The sequence below is a fragment of the Clytia hemisphaerica genome, unplaced genomic scaffold (genome assembly GCF_902728285.1).
Source record: "Clytia hemisphaerica strain Z4C2 unplaced genomic scaffold, Clytia hemisphaerica genome assembly, whole genome shotgun sequence".
Lineage (NCBI taxonomy): Eukaryota > Metazoa > Cnidaria > Hydrozoa > Leptothecata > Clytiidae > Clytia > Clytia hemisphaerica.
This window is the reverse complement of record NW_027103378.1, coordinates 207,590-228,106: the sequence shown is the minus strand read 5'-3', so window position 1 is coordinate 228,106 and position 20,517 is coordinate 207,590. Positions and strand designations below refer to the sequence as shown.

The 20,517-nt window shown below is 36.8% G+C and overlaps 1 protein-coding gene across 1 annotated transcript; it reads right to left on the bottom strand.

Annotated features, from left to right (window-relative positions):
• Positions 1–10,834: 10,834 nt before the first annotated feature.
• Positions 10,835–15,753, bottom strand: LOC136824750 (serine/threonine-protein phosphatase 6 regulatory ankyrin repeat subunit C-like). The gene is made up of 7 exons (XM_067080725.1): positions 15,486–15,753; positions 14,792–14,927; positions 14,032–14,182; positions 13,222–13,442; positions 12,654–12,779; positions 11,431–11,601; positions 10,835–11,052 (listed from the first exon to the last, which is right to left on the bottom strand). Exons 1-7 carry the CDS (start codon positions 15,654–15,656, stop codon positions 10,874–10,876), a joined length of 1,155 nt encoding a protein of 384 aa, XP_066936826.1. The 5' UTR covers positions 15,657–15,753; the 3' UTR covers positions 10,835–10,873.
• Positions 15,754–20,517: the final 4,764 nt, after the last annotated feature.

The window sequence follows — 20,517 nt, the reverse complement described above, 5'->3', positions numbered from 1 at the left end:
TAATTTTGGTATGACTAGCGAGTTGCGCAACGAAACAATTTGATTGGGGTGGAGGTGACGGATCCCTGCTGATATACCAAAGAAGAGACAACAGACCACATCTCGGATAGACGATAGTTCATGTGGTACTGCAGTTCAAGCTTATCTCTTCTTTGTTTCCAAGCAAAACTAAGGTGTTTCATAGTGTGTTGTGTTTGAACAAAGTTGCCATATCAAGCAGTAGGATTGGGTTAGTTACAATACTCTGACCAGATACCACAAACTGAGTTTTAGAGTGGTTAAATCTCAAGTTATGATTTGATTATTTCCATATTCAACACATTTGTTAGCCAATAACCCCTGGGGAGGGGGGCAGCTAGGCAAAAGGACCGACGGGTATGTGCGGGTCCTAAGGGTACCTTTTCCAATATGTTTAAAATGCACTGAGGTATCAGTCCCATCAGGTAGCATGGTGCCGACTCCTAGTTCAGGGTATCAAGTAAATCTTCAGTATATAGGTTATAAAGGTAAGGCGATAGAATCGAACCCTGTTTAACTCCTTGGGATAGCGTAAACGGTTTAGATTTGCACCCACCATATGATATTTTGTTTATAATTTATAATAGGGTTATTAAAATAATATTTATGATCGGGAAAGTAGTTCAGACATTATGAGCATTTTGAATTTTTAATCTTAACCTTTAGACACCGCTGTTTTTAAAAACAGCGCGCACTGCTGCCGTTTGCCGTTTGTATGTTGAGGTAAGAGTTTTTTTTCTGAAATTTTGAGTCTGGATACCCAGGCTAGCAACTTGGCCTCAGCAGCCTAGCTCTGAAATTGAGCATGAACCAGAAAAGCAGCTAAAAAGACCTAAAAAAGAGAAAAACGCAACGTATTTTAACTACTAGGTCACAATGTAAGACACTGAGGCGACCGCGGTCAAATCTTATGAAATTTATGAATTTGTACAGTCGGGTCGAAAAACTATGGAGTATATTGTACTATTTCCTTTAAAACTGTTTTATCTCCGTAATACTTTGCAAATACAGAATACAAATCTAAGGAAGATAATTACTTTTTCCGAGCGAGTGTTATTCAGCGACTTCAAAGATAGATAAACGAGATTGTTGATTTAGAGAACGGATTACCGCGCGCAAAAATGCGAGATTTTTCACCATACAAACGTCTCTGAATACACCGCTCCGCGGTCGATAATCATTAAAAATTGAGATTACAAAAATATGTTACTGTGCATTATATTAATCATAGAAAATAATCAAAAGATTTACAATTCTAAAATAACTACACGTTTTCCACTTTCACAGAATCAGTGAACAATTTAAACCAATGGAAGATCTTTGAATGACTTGAATGCTTAGTTTGATCATTGATACTCAATTATACCAAGAAAGGACTTTTACAAAGCTCAGAACCACGCCTAGAACAGTTATTTAGCTTTGGAAATATTCAGTTTATACTTTTTTTTTTAAATACAAACAATCACCAGAACCTAATTCATTTTTACATTTTACATATTTGGCTCGGGGTGAATTATAAGCAATATGATTAAGAGGCATGTAATAAGCATAAACTATGTCTGGATGTTTTGAAAGCTTAAGCATACACGAGCCTGGAAAAAGGGCAGACACTTTGCTTATAAAAAACATGTATTGTCAAGAACAAGCATTCTTTATGAATGAAATCTAAAAATTGACAAGACAAAAAACAAATGACGTACTTCTGACATTTCGATCAAAACTCCGATAGATTATTTTGCATCTTCCTTATAAACCATGAAGATGCTATGTTCACCGTATAATCTACTAACCAAGTCCCTTTGTCCTGGCGACATTTCATACGGATCTCGGGCCGACGCGTCACCATGACGACTGGATACATTACCACCATTTTGATTTCTATATGATCGGTTACCATTGCTAGTGTTTTGTGCGTGGCCATTGTTGCCATGGCGATTCAACACATTGCCTCCATTTTGTATTTGATCAGTTCGGTTACCATGTGAGTTTCCAGCGTTCTTTTTGTTATCCATATAATGATCGACGTCATCAATAAAGTTTGAGTTTCGACCTGATTTAGACTGTGTTCCGTTTCGCGATGAAGTAGCCTGCAGGCGGTCGGTCAGAACTCCACCACTACGCCCACCGGTGTTTAGCATTGAACGACTGAAAAACGAAACTCGGAGTTATTTTCTACAGAGATGCGAAGGAGTAAAAAGAGTTTAGAGAAGAGTGTGTCCGATCGATTAGGTGTCCGATCAGGTAGATCCTGGTTACTAGGCAAGATCCGCAAGAGGTCCGATTCGAAGATTTCTCATTTAGATTCTTAGATGAATATTAAAAATGAGCTTTTGATTGTAGTGATTAGTTTGAACAAAAAATAACACCAGATATTCGCGAAAGAAGATGGCAGCACAGTTAAGAATGTTTAGGCTGAGAACTAGCTTATCATTTCATCATATTCGCCACCTCTCTTTAAAGTAGGGCGTGGTGCTGTTAGAAGGGTTGATATGATGTGAAACTTCCTTTGACCATCTTGCACTATATTCTCTATAAACTATATTCCAAACTTCTCTGGTCAAAATGCTTAAATTACAATTACGTTAAAGCTCGAATTAGAGAAAGTCAGTTGTGTACGCTTTTTCTTTTATAATATTATACTTTATAAGAATACTCATGATGAAATTGGCCAAAAATTATTACCATATTATATCACCATCATGGAATTTGACAACGAAACATAAGAATGCCATTTAAAGAGCATACTTAACTGTAAATCGTTAATTACTCCAAAGTAAGGCTCAATACTCGCACAAAAAATGCCATTTTATGCTTCAGGAGTGGATTTCTTGTTAAATTTAGGTCGAGCTTTGATCCTAATCTAGGAATATATTGTAAAGAATATTTTTAGGATGATTTTTTCCACAAAAAAATAAAAATATCCATGATGAAATAAAAAAACATTCTTATAAAAAAAGCATTATAAATCATGGATGAACGGGTTAGTTTCTCATTAAGGAAATCAGCTGAACTTTACAAACTTTCAAACAGATAAAGAAACCAGAAAACCTGCAATGGGTTGAGTACAGGCTATGCAGTACCTTCTCACAAACCAAAGTTTTTGTCTAACAGGCTAGGTACAGGCTAGATACAGGAACATTTGAAGAACATCAATAGAGAAGGAAATCTGCATCTAAGCAAATGACTCAGATACACGGTCCTCAAATAAATTGCACTTAGTGAGCTATTGTTAAAAGGATTATCGCTTTTTGAAAAGAAATCAAAAGAATTTAAAGCCCTTCATAGTAAACAGCATCCTAATTAGTTTTGCCGTTATCTAATACGTCTGAAAACTTAATAATTTTTTATAAGAAGCTACTCTTGACAAAATTTATCATCATCAAGCATAACCACTTGGCATAAAAAGGAATTTTGGCGTGGCAAATATTAGTATTTTGCCCTTATAATGCATTTTACTAGGACTTAATTCACTTATTATAACAGCCCCATTCTTTTTCTTTTTACACCAGGCGTTTCTAGCATTGTTGCTTATAAAAAAATAATATAACAGATCTTTATTTAACCTTAGAGAGATAGAGAGAGAGAGCCCTCTCAGTTAATGATGCCTCATTAAGAAAACAAGATATTAATTGCTGATAAGGATAAAACTCGTTAAGATTCAGAGTATAAAGTGGATGACATGACATGCTTTTAAAATCAACAGATAATGCTGTAGCAAGATGAGAGATAAGGTCTCCTCGTAATAAAGGACTGGTGATTTTAAGGTGAAGTTTCGGGTGATTGTTGGCAAGGTCATTGACAGATTTGTTGCACTTTACACTATTGGGAATATCGACAAACTTGCTGACTCACTTTGACAAAACAGGAAACTTGGAGAGAAGAGATATCCGAAGATCCATTTCAACTGTTGAAGAATTGATGTCCAGCTAACGTGAATCTACAAGAGTCCCCACAAGAGCAAAGGCAACGAAAACTGAAAGACAGGTGGATCTTTTCACAACGTAACTCACAACCAAAAGGAACATTTCGTTGGAACTTTGTACCATCATGCAGACCATTCGCGTACATAGAAGTAAGTTCTTGATCATCCTCTTAGGTGTTTCAATTTTCATTGGCATTGTTTGGTGGAGCTTGCTGAACAGTGTTCAGAGAACCTACAAATATATCGAGTCCACTGAAGCTAGATTGAGTTTGTTACAAAAAGACTCAGAAGATCTCAGCGCCAGAGTTTTAATGAGAAGAGGAAAGAGTACTTTGAAAAGAAAAGATTTGAAAGCATACGAGTTGATCCAAAAACCTAGACCGAGTTTTACAACTCGAAGAAAGTCACATGGTAAGTTACTCATTCTTACTTTCGGAGATGAAGAATTCACCAAAGTATTGAAAAAGGGACTGGAACTGAATAATGACGTCATATTTTGGAACGAGCCAATCAAATTGGTTGAACGATTAAGCGCAAAATGGCGCGGTAACGATTTAATGGTTTTCGATAAGGACCCTTTTGAGAATTTCGAGATACCAGAGAGCAAAGATACTTTTTATAACAGTTCTATTGAATTCATTCATGAAATCTTTACGTGTAACTTTTCACCAAAAGTTAATACGTTGATCAGTAAAGCATCAGAAAAATGCCCCGAAATGCTGGCAGAAATCGTTATACTTCGTTCTGTTGTGAATTGCACTATTGTTAACCATTTTCGTTGGGCTTGCATTTCGATCCAAGAAAAACCGCATCAAAAACTAAATCAAATTTGCCGTGACCGAAAATACAATGTCGTTATTCGCGAAAATGAAGAACGAATGGTCATCGTTCAAACCCTACAAAAACAACTCTCTGACCGACATATGAGTGATTTTAAAGTATTACATTTAGTACGTGACCCGAGGGCCGTGATGTACGCTCTTTCAATGCAAGGTCGAATAGAGAGAAACCCTTATTTCGAAAATGTTCGACAGAAAGTTTCATTTGCTTGTAAACAGTTACGAGAAAATTTGTTGTTCGGAAAAAATATGAGAGACGGTTACGAACTGTATCGATACGAAGACTTTACGAGTGAATCCGAGATTTCTAGTCTCGTAAAAACAGGCTTCGGCGTATCAAACAATTTGGGTAAAGTTCAAATCAAACATGACCAATGGAGGGCGGAGGTTAATTTTGATTTTTCTGCCACGATAGAGAACATTTGTTACAACGCTATCGATGAACTAGGATATCATTACTTGTTTCGTGAAGAGATTCGAAGTAAAGCTAAAAGTTTTCGAAAAATCACATTTAGCGAGGATGTCGTAAGTGCAGGAGACCATTTGGCAAATTCAATGCAACATATTCAATGAAAGATTATAAAATACACTTTTTCGACCGTAGCCGCCAATTGCCGCGCGGACATTTTGCTGCTGGACAGTCTGCTTTATCCCACTAAAACCGTCCCAGTCCTTTTTTCGCACCTATAAACAATATGTCAAAATGTCTCAAAAAAGAATTGGAACGAGTTTAGAGGGATAATCAAATAATTAAGTGGCACGCACCTGACCACGTGACTACGGTCGATAAGTTGTATTTGAAGTTTTATTTCATTTATGTACGCGAAGAAGTAAATTATTTGTAATGTAAATATTGTTAAAACTGCTATGATAGATATGATGCATGTTTCTATGATCGAAAAATATAATTAGATTTTGATCCAATATTTCAAAGTTTGTGTTCCCCACTTTATGTTAACCCGTAAACGGGGGAGTTGATACACTCGATTTGAAGGCAAATAGTTGGGTGGACCGCCGCAAATGGTTTGATTTTCTTAAGTTTCGCCAAGAAAACTTTGTTTTTCTTTTTTACTTATTTCTCACGTCTTTAAATTGCATTTAATTATGGCGAATTAGTTTTCTCCAGGATCGATAGAATCCTACTTGTTCTGCCCTAAAAACTTGATTTAACTCAGAAAAACCTGCAAATTGTCCTACTACAGTGGAACCTCTAATTAGCGGACACCATCGGGGAAAGGGGTCAGTGTCCGCTAATTAGAAGTGTCCGCCTTTTAGAAACTTTTGATCTCGGAGCTCCAATTTTGAAATTAGGCCATCCCAGGGTGTCGAAAATACAAAATTGGGGTCTAAAGTACTAATCAGCAGACACTAGGTCATTGAAGAGCTCGAGTGACTGGCAAGAGGTTAAATCGAGGTGGTGGGTACGGACTTGAAGTACCAGTGATGTGATTTGTGATTTCTTTGACCCACCTAAATTCGTTGAATGGGTCAAGGGAAAACTGGAAATTTGTAGAAATAATTTGAATAATATGACTAATAAGTGATTGAAATAAAAATATCTAATTTTTTTTTCAATCTTGGACGTCTGTGAACCGTTTGATATTCAATGTCCGCTAATTAGAGAGCTAAAATAGGGGTTTTGGCCCTTTCGTGCGAGAAGATTTGTCCGCTAATCAGAGGGTCCGCTAATTGAGTGTCCGCCTTTTAGAAACTTTTTTATGAGGATTTGACTAGGAAACGGCCGGGGAAAATAAAATTGTCCGCTAATCAGAGGTGTCCGCCTTTTAGAGTGTCCGTTAATTGAAATTTAGTTTTAATCAACAAAATTAGTTCCCGTAAAATTCAAACACTTTTAAAGATCTTTGCTGCTCGCCAAAATTATTTCTTTCCCGAAGCATTTCCTTCAGATAGAGGTTTTAGAATAAAAAAGCGTGAGAGGAATTTTGAGCGCTTCATGGGGTTTGAGTTTATAAAAAAAAGGAAAATACCTCCTCCTATTCTTTTGTTTACACATGTTAAGAAAAAACATTAAAAGAATTGTTGGCACCATGGAGGGTTATGATTTTGGCTAATTACTAATCGATCAGCTCGGAATATAATGGTCTTTATCCATCTCTACAAGAGATAATGTCAATTACTTGTAAAAATAAGGGAGATAGGCTCAAACAAAAATGAAAGATAAGAAAAAAGATATCCTCATCACGCTGCTATCATACTACTAAGCTCAAAAATGGACACCTGGTGCAAATAAGTTAAAGCAGGAAACTAGGGAAGAATCTTCAACAATTCACAAGCAGAAATCTGTTTACCACTCTAAAACCGTTCCAGTCTTTTTTTCGCACCCGTAGACAATAGAAAGTGGCACGCGCCTGACCACGCGACTACGGTCGAAAAGGTGTATTGAATCAAGCGCTTTCTTTTTTTTTGCGTGGCACATTTTCGATAATTTAGAGGTATATGTTACTTCCAATCTATCATCTGTGTGAAAACCACGTCAGCCGCGCGACTCATATAGGAAACTAGTGGCTATAATAATAAAGTATGGTCGAAGGCTAGAGTCGAATCGATCGACTACGTAGGTTCGAACAATGTCAATTGAATACTATTTTTAGGGATAGCTCCCACTAAACTAACTTTTGGTGCATCTGAGTGTAACACAAAGACCCAAACCCTGTTCTAAAATAGTAACATACAAAATAAACAAATAATTTCAAACAAAAGCATTAACATCAATTCATCTTCTATTCCTCATTCAATTTTTTTGACAAGCGTCTTTTCTTGATTGAGGAATTGTCAACCTTAGTCCATGAAGGCATTCTTTTTGTTTTCTTGTACACTTTATGGACCCCTCTGGTGTTTCCTGTCCTGGTGGGTACAATGTGTCGTTGCACACGAAGCGCATTGGCATTGTATCTAAACTGATAAAGGTTTGGTGTGGTGTTAAACCCTCCAATGCTTCTCTGTCTGCCGAAATACTCCTCTAAAACATCTTGACAAAACCTTTCAGTCAGAACAAATTCTGCACCACTTTTCAAAAGATATTTCACTGATTCTACGAGGGATTTCACATTTATACACAAACCTTCAAAGGTCTGATATGGTATGAACATCCTCTCCTTTTCTTTGTCGGTTTTATCAGTTCTGGCCTCAACTTTGGCTTTCCAGTTATTAAAATAGACAAGAAAAACATTTTGCAGCCAATCAAACCTCCAATCATTTTCATCACGGAATGGCTCCAAAAATATTTTCCTTTTCAATTTTCCCTCTTCTTGACACCTAATATTGAAACAGTCAAAAAAGCAATCCATATATTGACACAAGTCCCCTGTGGTCTTATACTCAGGGTAATAGTGATAGATAACATTTGCCATTTTTGAGCTTAGAACTTGAGTTGCCAGATTAACAGTCATTGCAGAATAGGATGTCAAACTGATGTGAGCCAGAGTCAGCTTGGGGAGCAGCTTCAGATTGCGGTTCATGTCATCTTGAACAATGTGAACAATCTGATTCCACAATATGGGATTGCCATTCCACAAATCTCTAGTTCCTACCCCACCCCTCTGAGAATGGTACATCGCATTGCGCATGGTCTTCATAAGATGAGGGGAATCAGATATGAAATAAATAAACCTGCGTTCAGGAGAAAAAATATTAATCGTCCTGTAGATAACACTTGAATTGGATTGAGACAATTCTTTGTGACATTTAAAGAAAGCTCTATTGAAGGAAGCTCCATCAGATACGGTTACAACAACTTTTAGTTTACAAGTCAGCTCTAATATGGAGACAGCTTTCCAAAAAAGTAGCATCAACTGGGCTCCTGTTGCACCTACTGTGGCAAAATATGCAAAGCTGAATTTAAGATCAGTGGAAATGCCACACACATAAAACACAAGACAATGTGTTGCTATGGTATCTACTTCCTTGAATGTAGAAGAGTTTAGGTCAGAATCTCCAAGGTCAACAAAACCAATCAATTCACCTGTATGTTTATCAAATACAAGGTCTTCCTGAATTTTAACTTCATCAAAAGACAAGGTTATATTTCTTTGATGACCTTTGAGATTCTTTGTCAACTCAGCTAGTTCTTCAACAACCTCGTGATTAAAACCTACTTCAGGCCGAATAGCATTTTTGTAGTCCCGAAGTGTTCTTCTGCTTGGTAAAATTAACACTTTGGAATTCCGTAGCTCATCGTATGCCTTGGCTGATTTTGAGGCTAAAGACAAACAAAAACGAATTAACATGGGATGGTAAACAAAGTTTCCTTGGGCTGACATTTTCTTCTGTTCTTTCCAAAATAGCTTCATGAAGGGTGATGAATTTTCTTCATTATTTTTCATGATTCTATTGATGTCCTTTGCCATCCCTGATGATACAGAAATCCCTTTTGTTTCCATTTCGTTTTGTAATTTTTCAACCTTCCCTGATAGTTCTTTGACTCTGGCTCTTTCCTTTACTAAGGCTAAGATCACTTTGGCACGGTTAGTTCTTGATAGCGGTGCAAATTTAGACGCAGGAGTGATTTCTTTTTTAGGTTTCAAAACATTTTTTTTGACACAACACTTACAAGCTGAGCAAATCTCTTCACTTTCAATCAAAGCCCCACATGCCAAAGATCTGTAAAGGATTTTAGTAGGAACCTGATTTTCTTCGTCATATTTTAGAGGAATGGCATGAATAACAGATTTTGGTGCAATAACAGAAGAAGAAATTCCATCACAAACATTGAATTTTAAGATACTTTTACAAAAATCATACAAACTGACTTTTCTAAGAGATCTCTTATGTCTTTTGTATAAATTGTGATCATCAGGCAAGTACCATCCATAAAGTCGAACCGTAAATTCCAAAGAAGTATTAACAATAATTTCAAATTTTGGAATGGAAAATTTCGAATTTTCAAGTCTGTAAGTTACAAAAGATTGATCTGCAGTGGAGAGCACTTTCCAGTTTGGAAGTTCCCATTTTGAACAGTGAGACACAAACTCATCAAAACTTTCATATACATTTTCAACAACAGCAGTAGGGTTTGGGTCTGAAACTGGCAAGGGCAGGGGATCTCGAACAAGTTGCCTGCGAACTGTAGCAGCTTCCTTCTCAAATGATTTCTTTGGAAGATTTTCAGTAGGCAAGGCAAAAAGTTTGAGCTTCCTTAATCCTGTCCTTGTGTATTCAAAATCAGACTCGGTGAAATGCAGGGAACAAAACCAGACCTTCGACTCATCTATTCTACTTTGAAGGCACTTGTCAACAACACGATACTTTTTAATAATATCAACCAATTGCTTTTTCCAATCCCTATCTATTGCTTTGGAAGGTAATTTAAACAGACTAACTCCCTTGTACTGAGGTAAACCAGAATAGACAGGACAACCAGGAAAAACACAACAAGTCCCACTCGTTCTCACCATTTTTTTGAGGTTGTTTTTATTTTTTTTTGTTTAGTTTTTGTTGTGTTGGTGATCAGTAATAAATTATAATAAATAATAATAATCAAAAATTTCAGTCCTGAAGTAGCACCTTCCACATACGAATCGATCACGTGACCAAAATAAAAAGAAATCCAACCTCGAGTTCCGAACCAAGCCGACTTCCTGACCATGTATATTTCTAGTGACTATGGTTCAAAGCTACGTCGAAATTTAGTAAATTTGCGAGATTGTCAGATTTATTTTACCCTGTCAAACGACACGTCCATGTACCTCAAATTGCCTAAGTGACCTGAATCCATCTAAAATTCGAAGAAAATTGTTTGACGCAAAAAAGAAAAAATCATTGACGCAGAAAAAGAAGTTACTGCACATTGCAGCGTTGAAAAGATCAAATAATTTTCAAGATGAAAAGAGAGGGAAAACTTTATAATGTTCCTTAAAAGAGAAAACATACCTCGTGTTTTTTTGTGTAAGAACAAACTATATAAGAACATAAAGCTTCGATGGCCAAAATGTTAAGAGCAAGTTAAGAACATTTTAAGGTTGTGCTGACATTAAACATGTGATTTCTTAGAAAAATGCTAAAAATGGTGAAAATGAGAACATGTTAAAAACATTTTTAAGCTTAAAACTAAAAAAGTTCAGAACATCCGAAGGCTTCAAAAATTTTGGATGTTCTTATGAAAAAAAACATACCTCGTGTTCGGAAGTGAGCTTTCATATAACCCAATGCCGTGGTCGGAAATTTTCTTGTGAACTGTCAGACGTCTCCTGGATGCTTCGCGTTGCTCTTTCGCTTCACGTTCTTCACAATGGCGACATTTCAATTCGTCCCTTACTGGAAAAGCAGAAGAGGGAGAGGATTAAAAGTTAAGCAGAAATAGAGATAGATGTGGCCGATTCAGCACCTTAAGTTTTTTTTAGTTAAAAGCATGGTTTATCACCACTGATCCATTAGTAGCTTTGTGTAAACTGTTCAGAAATTTTTGTGTTTATGTGTATCGACAAAATTGTGTTTTCTTCGTGTAGAAAGAGACTTGTTGATTTAACATAGGCTTAAATCACATTTTAATTACAGCAAGGGAGACCTTTTGAAGGACTATCTCTCCCTCTCTTAAGAAGTCAACTGCGATCTAGAAGATAAATAACATAATGTCGACGTGTTATTCTATATTGGACATAAAATCGTTTAAAGACGAAATTCTCTTATACTTACAAGCTTTCTCAAGGTTGTGAAGGTTAGCAGCTTTTCTTGCACTATATAAAGGAGTGTCATGTGTCTCGTTTTCAAGTGTATCGAAGTCAGCACCGTGGTTTTTCAAACAGACCAACATCTCGGGAACTGGTTTATTCATACAAGCTAGATGTTGCACTGTATTCCCATTTCCTGAAAATGGATAACCAGATTGGTATTTAATGTGACTTCCAAAAGGTTGGTTGAAAAACAAGCTCAGTAAAAAATGTACAGTTCTTAAATGATTGTTAGTAGAGTTTCAAATACACATACAGTAAACTATCGCTTATTTAAACTTCTCATGGTATGAACCCCCCCCCCCCAGAGATTAGGGGGGACCTAATTTTTTTTTACCATATTCTGGCTGGGGGCTGGCAAAATTTAATTTTTTAGGGGGTACCTATATTGCTGGGGGGACCTACAACTGCATGTGAAAGATCTGGGAGCTGGCTTTGTTTAAAATTGGGAGTAATCTTTTTCTGCTTTCAATCCACAGATTCATTGTTTTAGTCCAACTTGTATATCAAGAAAGTTTTTAAACATCTGTCCCGTTATATTTTTATTCTACTGGGGGCTGAGAGGTTTTATGTCAGGGGGTACCTAATTTTTAGGGAGGGGGCTAAATTTTCTGGGGGGACCTAGAACCCCTCTGCATACCATGCTTCTATAATTTGAATCTTTTTCTATAGTTCGAACTTATATTCGACCTTGTATTGTTTCCAGTTCCAGGAGAAATCCTCTTAAAATATCTTGAATAATTCGAATCTCTCTGTAATTCGAACAAATATGATTCTCCGTTCAAGTTCGGTTAGCGAGAGTCAACCGTAGATGGATTTGTATTCGATAAAAATTTTGCAGCATGGTTAGGATTAGTTCTAATCTTATAATTCCGATGACAGTTTACGCTAAAATTCTAAAGGAATGGTTCAGTTTTCCACCGATAGGGAGTCACCCTTTGACGTGCCGGAATCCCAAGTCGGATTCAACATTGAAAATTCCTTAGCGCAATCAGGCGCTATCTATATAACAACACAAGGCTTCAATGGTTAAAATACGAGTTAAACTACAAGTTAAGAACATTTCAAGGCTTTGGAGACTATTAAATACTCAAAAAATGCTAAAAATAAGAACACTTTAAGACTCAAAACTCAGAAACTTAAGATTATCCGAAAAAATTTGGATGTTCTTATAAAAAAACTACTTACTATCTTGTATTGTTAAATCAGCGTTATGTTCAAGTGTAATATGCAGCGTTTCGAAAGAACTCGATTTGGCGGCATGATGAGCGACCGTACGACAAAAAGAGTCTGCTTCATTCACTTGGAAGATACCTGAGAATTGCAAAGGAATTGAACATACAAATGATAAAGAAGATAAAGCAAAATCTCTTTCGCGCGAGGCAAAAGCGTGCAGGATTTTCCTGGTCCTTCTGAATTTGTCGATTTTGTTGGCATGGTTTTCGGAAAGAAGTACGGGCTTTTCCCGAGTGATTTCATCCTCACAATTCCAATAAATGTTCGATTTTTCATTGGAGAAGCTATTCTTGCCAAGACATGAAGCAAGACTTGAAGAAGTCAAGCACTATAAGGAAGAACTTACTCAAAGTTAATTGTTATCAATACTTAGTGACTTAAACTTGTGCTTTGTTTTGCCTCCCAAACACTTAAATATTATTGGCTTAAGGTTGCATCACGTGGTATTTTGTGGCAAAGAATAGTTCAAGCTGAATTCATTTGAAAGTCACTTGGGCTTTTTTCTACTACTGTATCCTACCTTTCACTAAGAATTCTTTGACAACAGGCGCGTGACCATAAAGAGCTGCATAGTGAACAGGTAAACGTCCTTCATTGTCCGTAGCCAATGCTCTATCTCGAAAGTATTGAATCATGTGTCGTAAACACACAAGAGCACCAACTTGCGAGGCATAATGAAACGAGTTACGGCCTTCTTGGCTTTGTTTTTCGATGAGATCTGGATATCGGCTCAGTAGTACCCTAAAAAAACAATAAAATTGCCGTACAATGTACTTCGCGTCTAAGGTACCTAGGCTAAAAGCCCCAGCTAGCAAAGAAAATGAAGATAAATACAGCTCCACTTACAGAAATAAGGTTAGACGCTCTGTTTATCCGAAGAGAATGGAAGCTAGGGCCGAACAGCGCCCTCTGATATGGCGTGATTTGCTTTAGATGCTGCGAGGGCGTTGGGGCGTGCGGACCGAAATAAAGTTAAAATATCAAACTCCAGAAAAAAGCTAGGGCCTTCTTACTTTAATCAAACAAAAATAGATTTCATGATATACCTAGTTTGTCCACTACCATCTGAATGATGCTCTTTAACAAGCCTTTTTTTAGATAGTGGAAATGTTTTCGCTTAAAATCATTACCGGTATCCAGATTTGTATCGTATGAGAACAAACTATATAAGAACACAGGACTTCAATGGCAAAATATCGAGAACAAGTAAGAATCAACAACAACAAAAAATCCATTAACCGAAACAAACTCCCTTAAGGGCAAAGAGCTCAGAAAGCTTAGAACATCCAAAGGCTTCAAAACTTTTGGCCGTACGACGAACTTTACCAACCTCACAATTTTCAGGTTATCTTCATGTAACAGTAAGTCGAGTCCAGTCCTTCCAAGTGAGTCTTGTGCATAAACGTTACAACCTCCTGATATGATGGCTTCCACACAACTTTGCGTTCCCGACTGACATGCCAAATGAAACGGTGTTAATCCTAAGGATATAAGCGAGTCAAAATTATTATCATATAAATACAGCGTGCCTTGTATTGGGCTTTTAAAAAAATCGTGCACCCCCTGTTGAGGAGGTCCATTTCTGTTCCAGGGGGTAAGGTTTGAAATGCAGTGGAATTCCATAAGGGTAGACAAAAATCCGTCAAAAATAAGCGTAATTCCAAGGGGGTAATAATTGAAAATTTGTAAAAATTCGGAATTCCAGAGGGGTATGATCCTAAAATTGTCTGGAATTCCAAGGGGGTAGGTCACAAAAGGTTGGACCTCCTCAACAGGGGGTGCACGGTTTTTTTCTGGAAAAGCCCATTGAGCATTGTGTGTTAAACTGAAAAGGTTTTCCTCCCAGCGGGGTTGAGGTTCTCCTGTGTATCTGAAATATAGGAAAAAGCTTGAGCAAACTTTAATTTTAACGTGTTCCCTCTCACAAGGGAAAAGAGTAAAGTCCGAAGACCCTGGTGTAAAATTACTTTTCCATTAATAGTTAGATAACCCCAAAAAGTCTATTAAACGTCTTCAGAACAACGTTATTATCTGATGTTGCAAACATATTGTAGAATCTAAGTCCCATACCCTTTAGCATTATTACATACCTTGCGAATCTGGCAGATTAACATCGGAAGTTTTCTTTGCAAGAAATTTGATAACGTTGACAAAGCCAGAGAAACAGGCAACGTGTAACGGTATGCGGTTCTTCTTGGTGCAGCATAAATCTGCATTGGCTCCTTTCTGAAAAAAAAACAACATAACAGAATAACGAAGAAAGAGAAATCATTAATCTGACCTGGTCGCCGTGAAGTCTCCATATCTCGAACACTCACGGCGAACACAATTCTGTTCTGGTAAAGGAAATTTCAAGTCATGGAATAAGGTTTTTGAGGCATTAACTGAGGGGAACATACAACTTGTTTAAGTTAAGGAGAAATGGAGAAATAGCACTGAAATTTTGGTACAAAATCTAACTGTGGTCAAGAATACTTTTCTCTGAATGAATTAAACGTCGATTCGCTAAACTTTAATTACACTAGGCCAGATAGTAAATTGGTCTAATGTCGACATCCCTCATCTTATTCCGATACCCTTTTCAGAGATAAGGAAAAATAGGTAGGTCGAAATCACAGATTGAAAAAAGATGTTTTTCACCCCATTAAGCAAAAAAATTAAGTTTCAATCACGGATTCCGACATTCCTATAAATCCCGGCTCTAAAGTTGGGTGTCATAATTAGAAGAGAGATGTCGACATTAGACCAACTTACGGAAGGGATAAATGTAAGAAAAAAACCTACCTTAAGGAGAAGATTGACAATTCCTAAATGACCATATTGTGCTGCAAAATATAATGGAGTAGCTTCCTCAAAATGCTTTTTGAAAGTTTTATTCAAATCTTCGGGGTGTCGATTCAAGTAATGTTCAACTTCTTCTTGATTGTTGTGTTCACAGGCTGTAATCAAATCCATGTTGGTCAGAACACAGTCTAGTCTTATTTGTTCGGTGAGCAAATGTAATATGGTTTGGTCGTACTCTTCTAAAATTCAGCAGTATTCTTTCTGTTCTTTTCCTGGAAAGTAAAAGGAAGTTCGAAGTTAAAGGTTTTATTTTTACATAACTGTTCCGTTTCATATCAGACACATATTTCATATCGGGACAGTGTCTGTCTATTGTTATACTATGCTGATATAAACAAAAAAATGTTGTGTTTTGCTCTTTCTTAACAATCTTGCTCCATATATCCGTGTCAATCCAATGTGAAAAAGCTTGTAAATCAAAATAGATGATAGCGATATCACTCTTTTTCAAAAAAAAAACTTTTGTTTAAATCTGAAAGCTTTTAAAATCTTAGAAAAATTTTCAAAAATGAAAAAAAAAAAAAAAAAAAATTCTACTTGACCAAAAGTTTCGAATTTACACTTCCTCAAACTTTAAACTCCGCTGAATTAAAGTATGCATTCAGAATATTAATATCTGACCCAAGGTTAAAGCCCTCCAAAGTGGGTCTATATGACCACTTTTAGTCTCCTTTAGGCTTCTAAGCTTAGCCTATTTTGAGACTTTTCAAACATGATCCACTCAGAATGATATTTTCAACTAGTAAATATTTCCTCCTTCAAGAGATATGTATCAAAATGGTGCAAACTGCCAATGTTTTCTGAAATAGACTTTACAGCAATCGCGTGAAACATATAGAAATAAAATAGCTTCCATCTTTATTACGAATAACAAAAAAATCTGTTTAGTCTCTCTATCACTGAAGTTGATTCAGAAAGAATTTACAACTCGAAGAGTTAAGCCATGGCAACCAAGTTTTATTTTTACCATTTCTTCAGCAATTGCTGCTAAATTATTCATGACTTCCTAGCTAGCTAAGACAGAAAATAAAAATAGTTACTGATTTGAATCTAGTATTAATTATTATATTCACTTGAACTGATGAATACAGTAGAGTTTGGCCGTTTCTTCGATGTGTTCTGAGCTTAAGGTTCAGTAAGGAAGATCACCGAGTGGTTAAGCTATCAGCTCCTCAAATTAGGTGTTCGCAGTTCAAATCCCCGTTCCTTCCATTGTCCCACTCAGTTCTTGGTTAGCCGAACTGACCTTGTGAAAACAATCGAAAGACTGTCGAAATAGTCTTTAGATTACTGAGCTGCAATTTTTCCATCAGCGGATGCAGACCTAATATAGCATCCGAAGACCTGAATTAACGGCCGAACACCTAAATTAACGGCCGAACACCTGAATTAACGGCCGAAGACCTGGATTAACGGCCGAAGACCTGAATTAACGGCCGAAGACCTAAATTAACGGCCGAACACCTGAATTAACGGCCGAAGACCTGGATTCACGGCCGAAGACCTAAATCAACGGCCGAAGACCTGGATTAACGGCCGAAGACCTGAATTAACGGCTTAAGACCTAAATTAACGGCCGAAGACCTGGATTAACGGCCGAAGACCTGGATTAACGGCCGAAGACTTGAATTAATTGTCGAAGACCTGGATTAACGGCGGACGGTCTGAATTAACGGCCGAAGACCTGAACTAACTGCCGAAGACCTAAATTAACGGCCGAAGACCTGGATTAACGGCCGAAGACCTGGATTAACGGCCGAAGACCTGAATTAACGGCCGAAGACCTGAACTAACTGCCGAAGACCTAAATTTACGGCCGAAGACCTGGATTAACGGCCGAAGACCTGAATTAACTGCCGAGGACCTAAATTAATTGCCGAAGACCTGAATTAACTGCCGAAGACCTGAATTAACAGCCAAAGACTTGGATTAACGGCCGAAGACCTGGATTAACGGCCGAAGACCTGGATTAACGGCCGAAGACCTGAATTAACGGCCGAAGACCTGAATTAACGGCCGAAGACCTGAACTAACTGCCGAAGACCTAAATTTACGGCCGAAGACCTGGATTAACGGCCGAAGACCTGAATTAACTGCCGAGGACCTAAATTAATTGCCGAAGACCTGAATTAACTGCCGAAGACCTGAATTAACAGCCAAAGACTTGGATTAACGGCCGAAGACCTGGATTAACGGCCGAAGACCTGGATTAACGGCCGAAGACCTGAATTAACGGCCGAAGACCTGAATTAACGGTCGAAGACCTGGATTAAACAATACCGCTAAATCTAAATCTAATTCTAAAGCTATCTACGTAAAATACTCTCTATCTATCAATTTGAAGTTTGTCTCAATACTACTATCTGCAGCGGAGACAAAAAAGGCTGTAACCTTTGATAGAATTTGAAAAAAAATAGCTTTGTCTTTGTTGAAAATATATTCAGGAGTGGAATATTGCCAAATAGAAAGCAAGCCACATGCTGAATGCGGGACCTACCTGAAGGCTTATGTAATAAGAAAATAGAAAAAATGGCAACAATTATAAGAAAATGCAAGCTAAAACATCAGAAAAAATAACCAAGGCAATCGCGTGAAATCCCCAAATGAGAAAATCCAAATCTCAACGGTGGAAAAAACTTTTCGGAAAAAACCAGAAAAAACGGCTAAACATAATCATGCAATTTGTGGTCATTTCTAGTGCTATTTGACGAGCGCGGTCCTTACAAATTCCTCAGGTCGATTGTTTGTTTTATACACTCTTTAGAGCTTCAGCGTGGCGTGGAGAAAACAATGATCAGAATTCAGGTTAGTCGGAACTTGATGTAGAGTTTCATTTTGTCTGATACTAATGTATTCTTTTGACGTAAGAAAATAAAAGGTCAAAAAGTCAAACTACAATTAATTATTATCGAAATTCAAAACTGAGCAATTATACCTAAACCATTAGATTTAAATGGTTGTTTTTATTGGCAAAACGCCAAAATCTTTTTACGATATTCAATGTTTCGTAATGCTGAAATTTGCCTTCTGTCAGGGTGTATTCACACTGAAAAATTTAAGCTGATGTGCTTAACGTATTTATTAAGAGGGAGTGGAGGTGCCAAAAGGAGACCACCATAAAGAGAATGAAAGAACGAAGAAAAAACGAGAAACGAATAAAAACGACAATAAAACGACAAAAAAACGAAAAAAAGACAATAAAGAACGACATATTTTAATCATCCACAACCCCGACCGAAAGTGACTGTACCACCTCTACCCCTATTTTTAGTGAATCGATAGAACTTATCAAGGGTTTACTTTACGTGAAGGGGTCCCAGTGAGTCGGTGAGAAGGGGTTGTTTTTCTGACGAGTAAGATTAAGAAAGAATCTTCGGCCTTTTTGAATTTTTGAGCAACATGTTTTTTATAAGCATAACATTTATAAGCATACTGAACCCTGAAAAATAGCATTTCAGTGAGCTTTAATGATTGGTCATTGTTCTGGGTTGTGTACTTGCAAAGGCTTATTTTTCTTTTCTAATTTTAAATAGCCCAATTTTTTTCGGAAAAATAAGCACACCGACCAAAATGTGGGCTTGATCCAAAAAAATAGCTGAAAAAAATGTCAGAGTACTTTTCACTTAGTGAAGACTTTTGATTAAAAATTACTGCTCAAATTTTAGCTGAGGTCATCTGTTTTTAGGGCCCAATCTACTGGTTGGAAGCTCTTGACATTTGAAGTGAAAATCTCTATAATGTGTAAGGAATAAAACTTTTAGCATGAAATCCATCTATTCGTTTTTTTAACTCACTAAAATTAATTTTTGAGAATTGCTTATTACATGGACACTCCGACCTTGAAAGGCTAAATTAAATTCATTTTTGTGATTTTCATTGTCACGGTTCTAAAAATATCAACATCGTTTGAAAAATAGCTTTTTTCTTTCATTTTAAAGTAGTTATGGATACCCAGCTGGCACACATAAATAACAACACAAATAACGTTATTTGGACGTTATGAATGGCACATGGACATTGTTTTGACGTTGTGTGCCGTCTGGATAGCAAGTTGATAATGGACAAACTATATCAGTTCTCATCTACGTGTTTCAGAAACCTGTCAGAGCGAATAGCAATAGTTAACTAACTGGGTACACGTTTCTTTTATAAGAAAATCCAAAGCTTTTGAATGTTCTTAACTTGTTCTTAACATGTTCTTATTTTCGCCATTTCTTCTGAGTATTTTAGTCCATTTTGCTTGCTAAAAAATTGGCGTTTAAGAGTCCCCAAAGCCTTGAAATATTCTTAACTTGTTCTTAATATTTTAGCCAAGCCTAATGTACTTATATAGTTTGTTCTTATATAGTTTCCACCAATATCAATGAATATTTCAGCTTCGAGTCATCAAATTGTTTCAACAAAAATTACAAGGGGGCAATAAATATGTGATTAGAATGTTCACCTAATGACCTCCCACCAAACCCTACGCTATATTCTTTTTGTAAATTGAACCAATTTATAAGAACAATGAGGCTTAAAGATGCCAAAATATAAGAGAAATAATAAGAACAATGCAGAGCTAAGAATAGCTAAATTTTAAGCAAATAATGCTTCATAATAGTATAGGGCACTAAACCTAACATACCCCCAGTTTTGCCCTAGAAACAAGAGCAGGATAAGAACAGGATAAGAACATATCGATGCTCAGAATGCTAAAAAGGTAACAATACCCGAGCTTTAACAAAAGTTTACTAGTTCCTTTATAAAAAAGGTGTAATTGGACTTTAGCAGTATGATATATCTACACATTTTAAATCGTAATGTAACTCAAAACAGTAGACATTTTTTCCCTGTATTTATGTGAAGATTAATTTTGCTCGTTAGAGCTACGAAATTACATAAGAATATGCCTAATTGTAATCTTTTCTCTAAAAAACATGTTATGACTTTTCATTTTAGGTTTGGTGGGGGCTCAGGTCCATTACACCTA

Bases quoted from the DNA above. Each gene is read 5' to 3' on its own strand.
- LOC136824750 (XM_067080725.1), bottom strand. From the start codon at position 15,656: ATGGATTTGATTACAGCCTGTGAACACAACAATCAAGAAGAAGTTGAA. The intron at 14,928-15,485 runs GTAGGTTTTTTT...TTTTTTTTTCAG, and splicing joins TTGTCAATCTTCTCCTTAAG to AAAGGAGCCAATGCAGATTT. The intron at 11,053-11,430 runs GTAAGTATAAGA...CTGCTTTTCCAG, and splicing joins TCACAACCTTGAGAAAGCTT to TAAGGGACGAATTGAAATGT.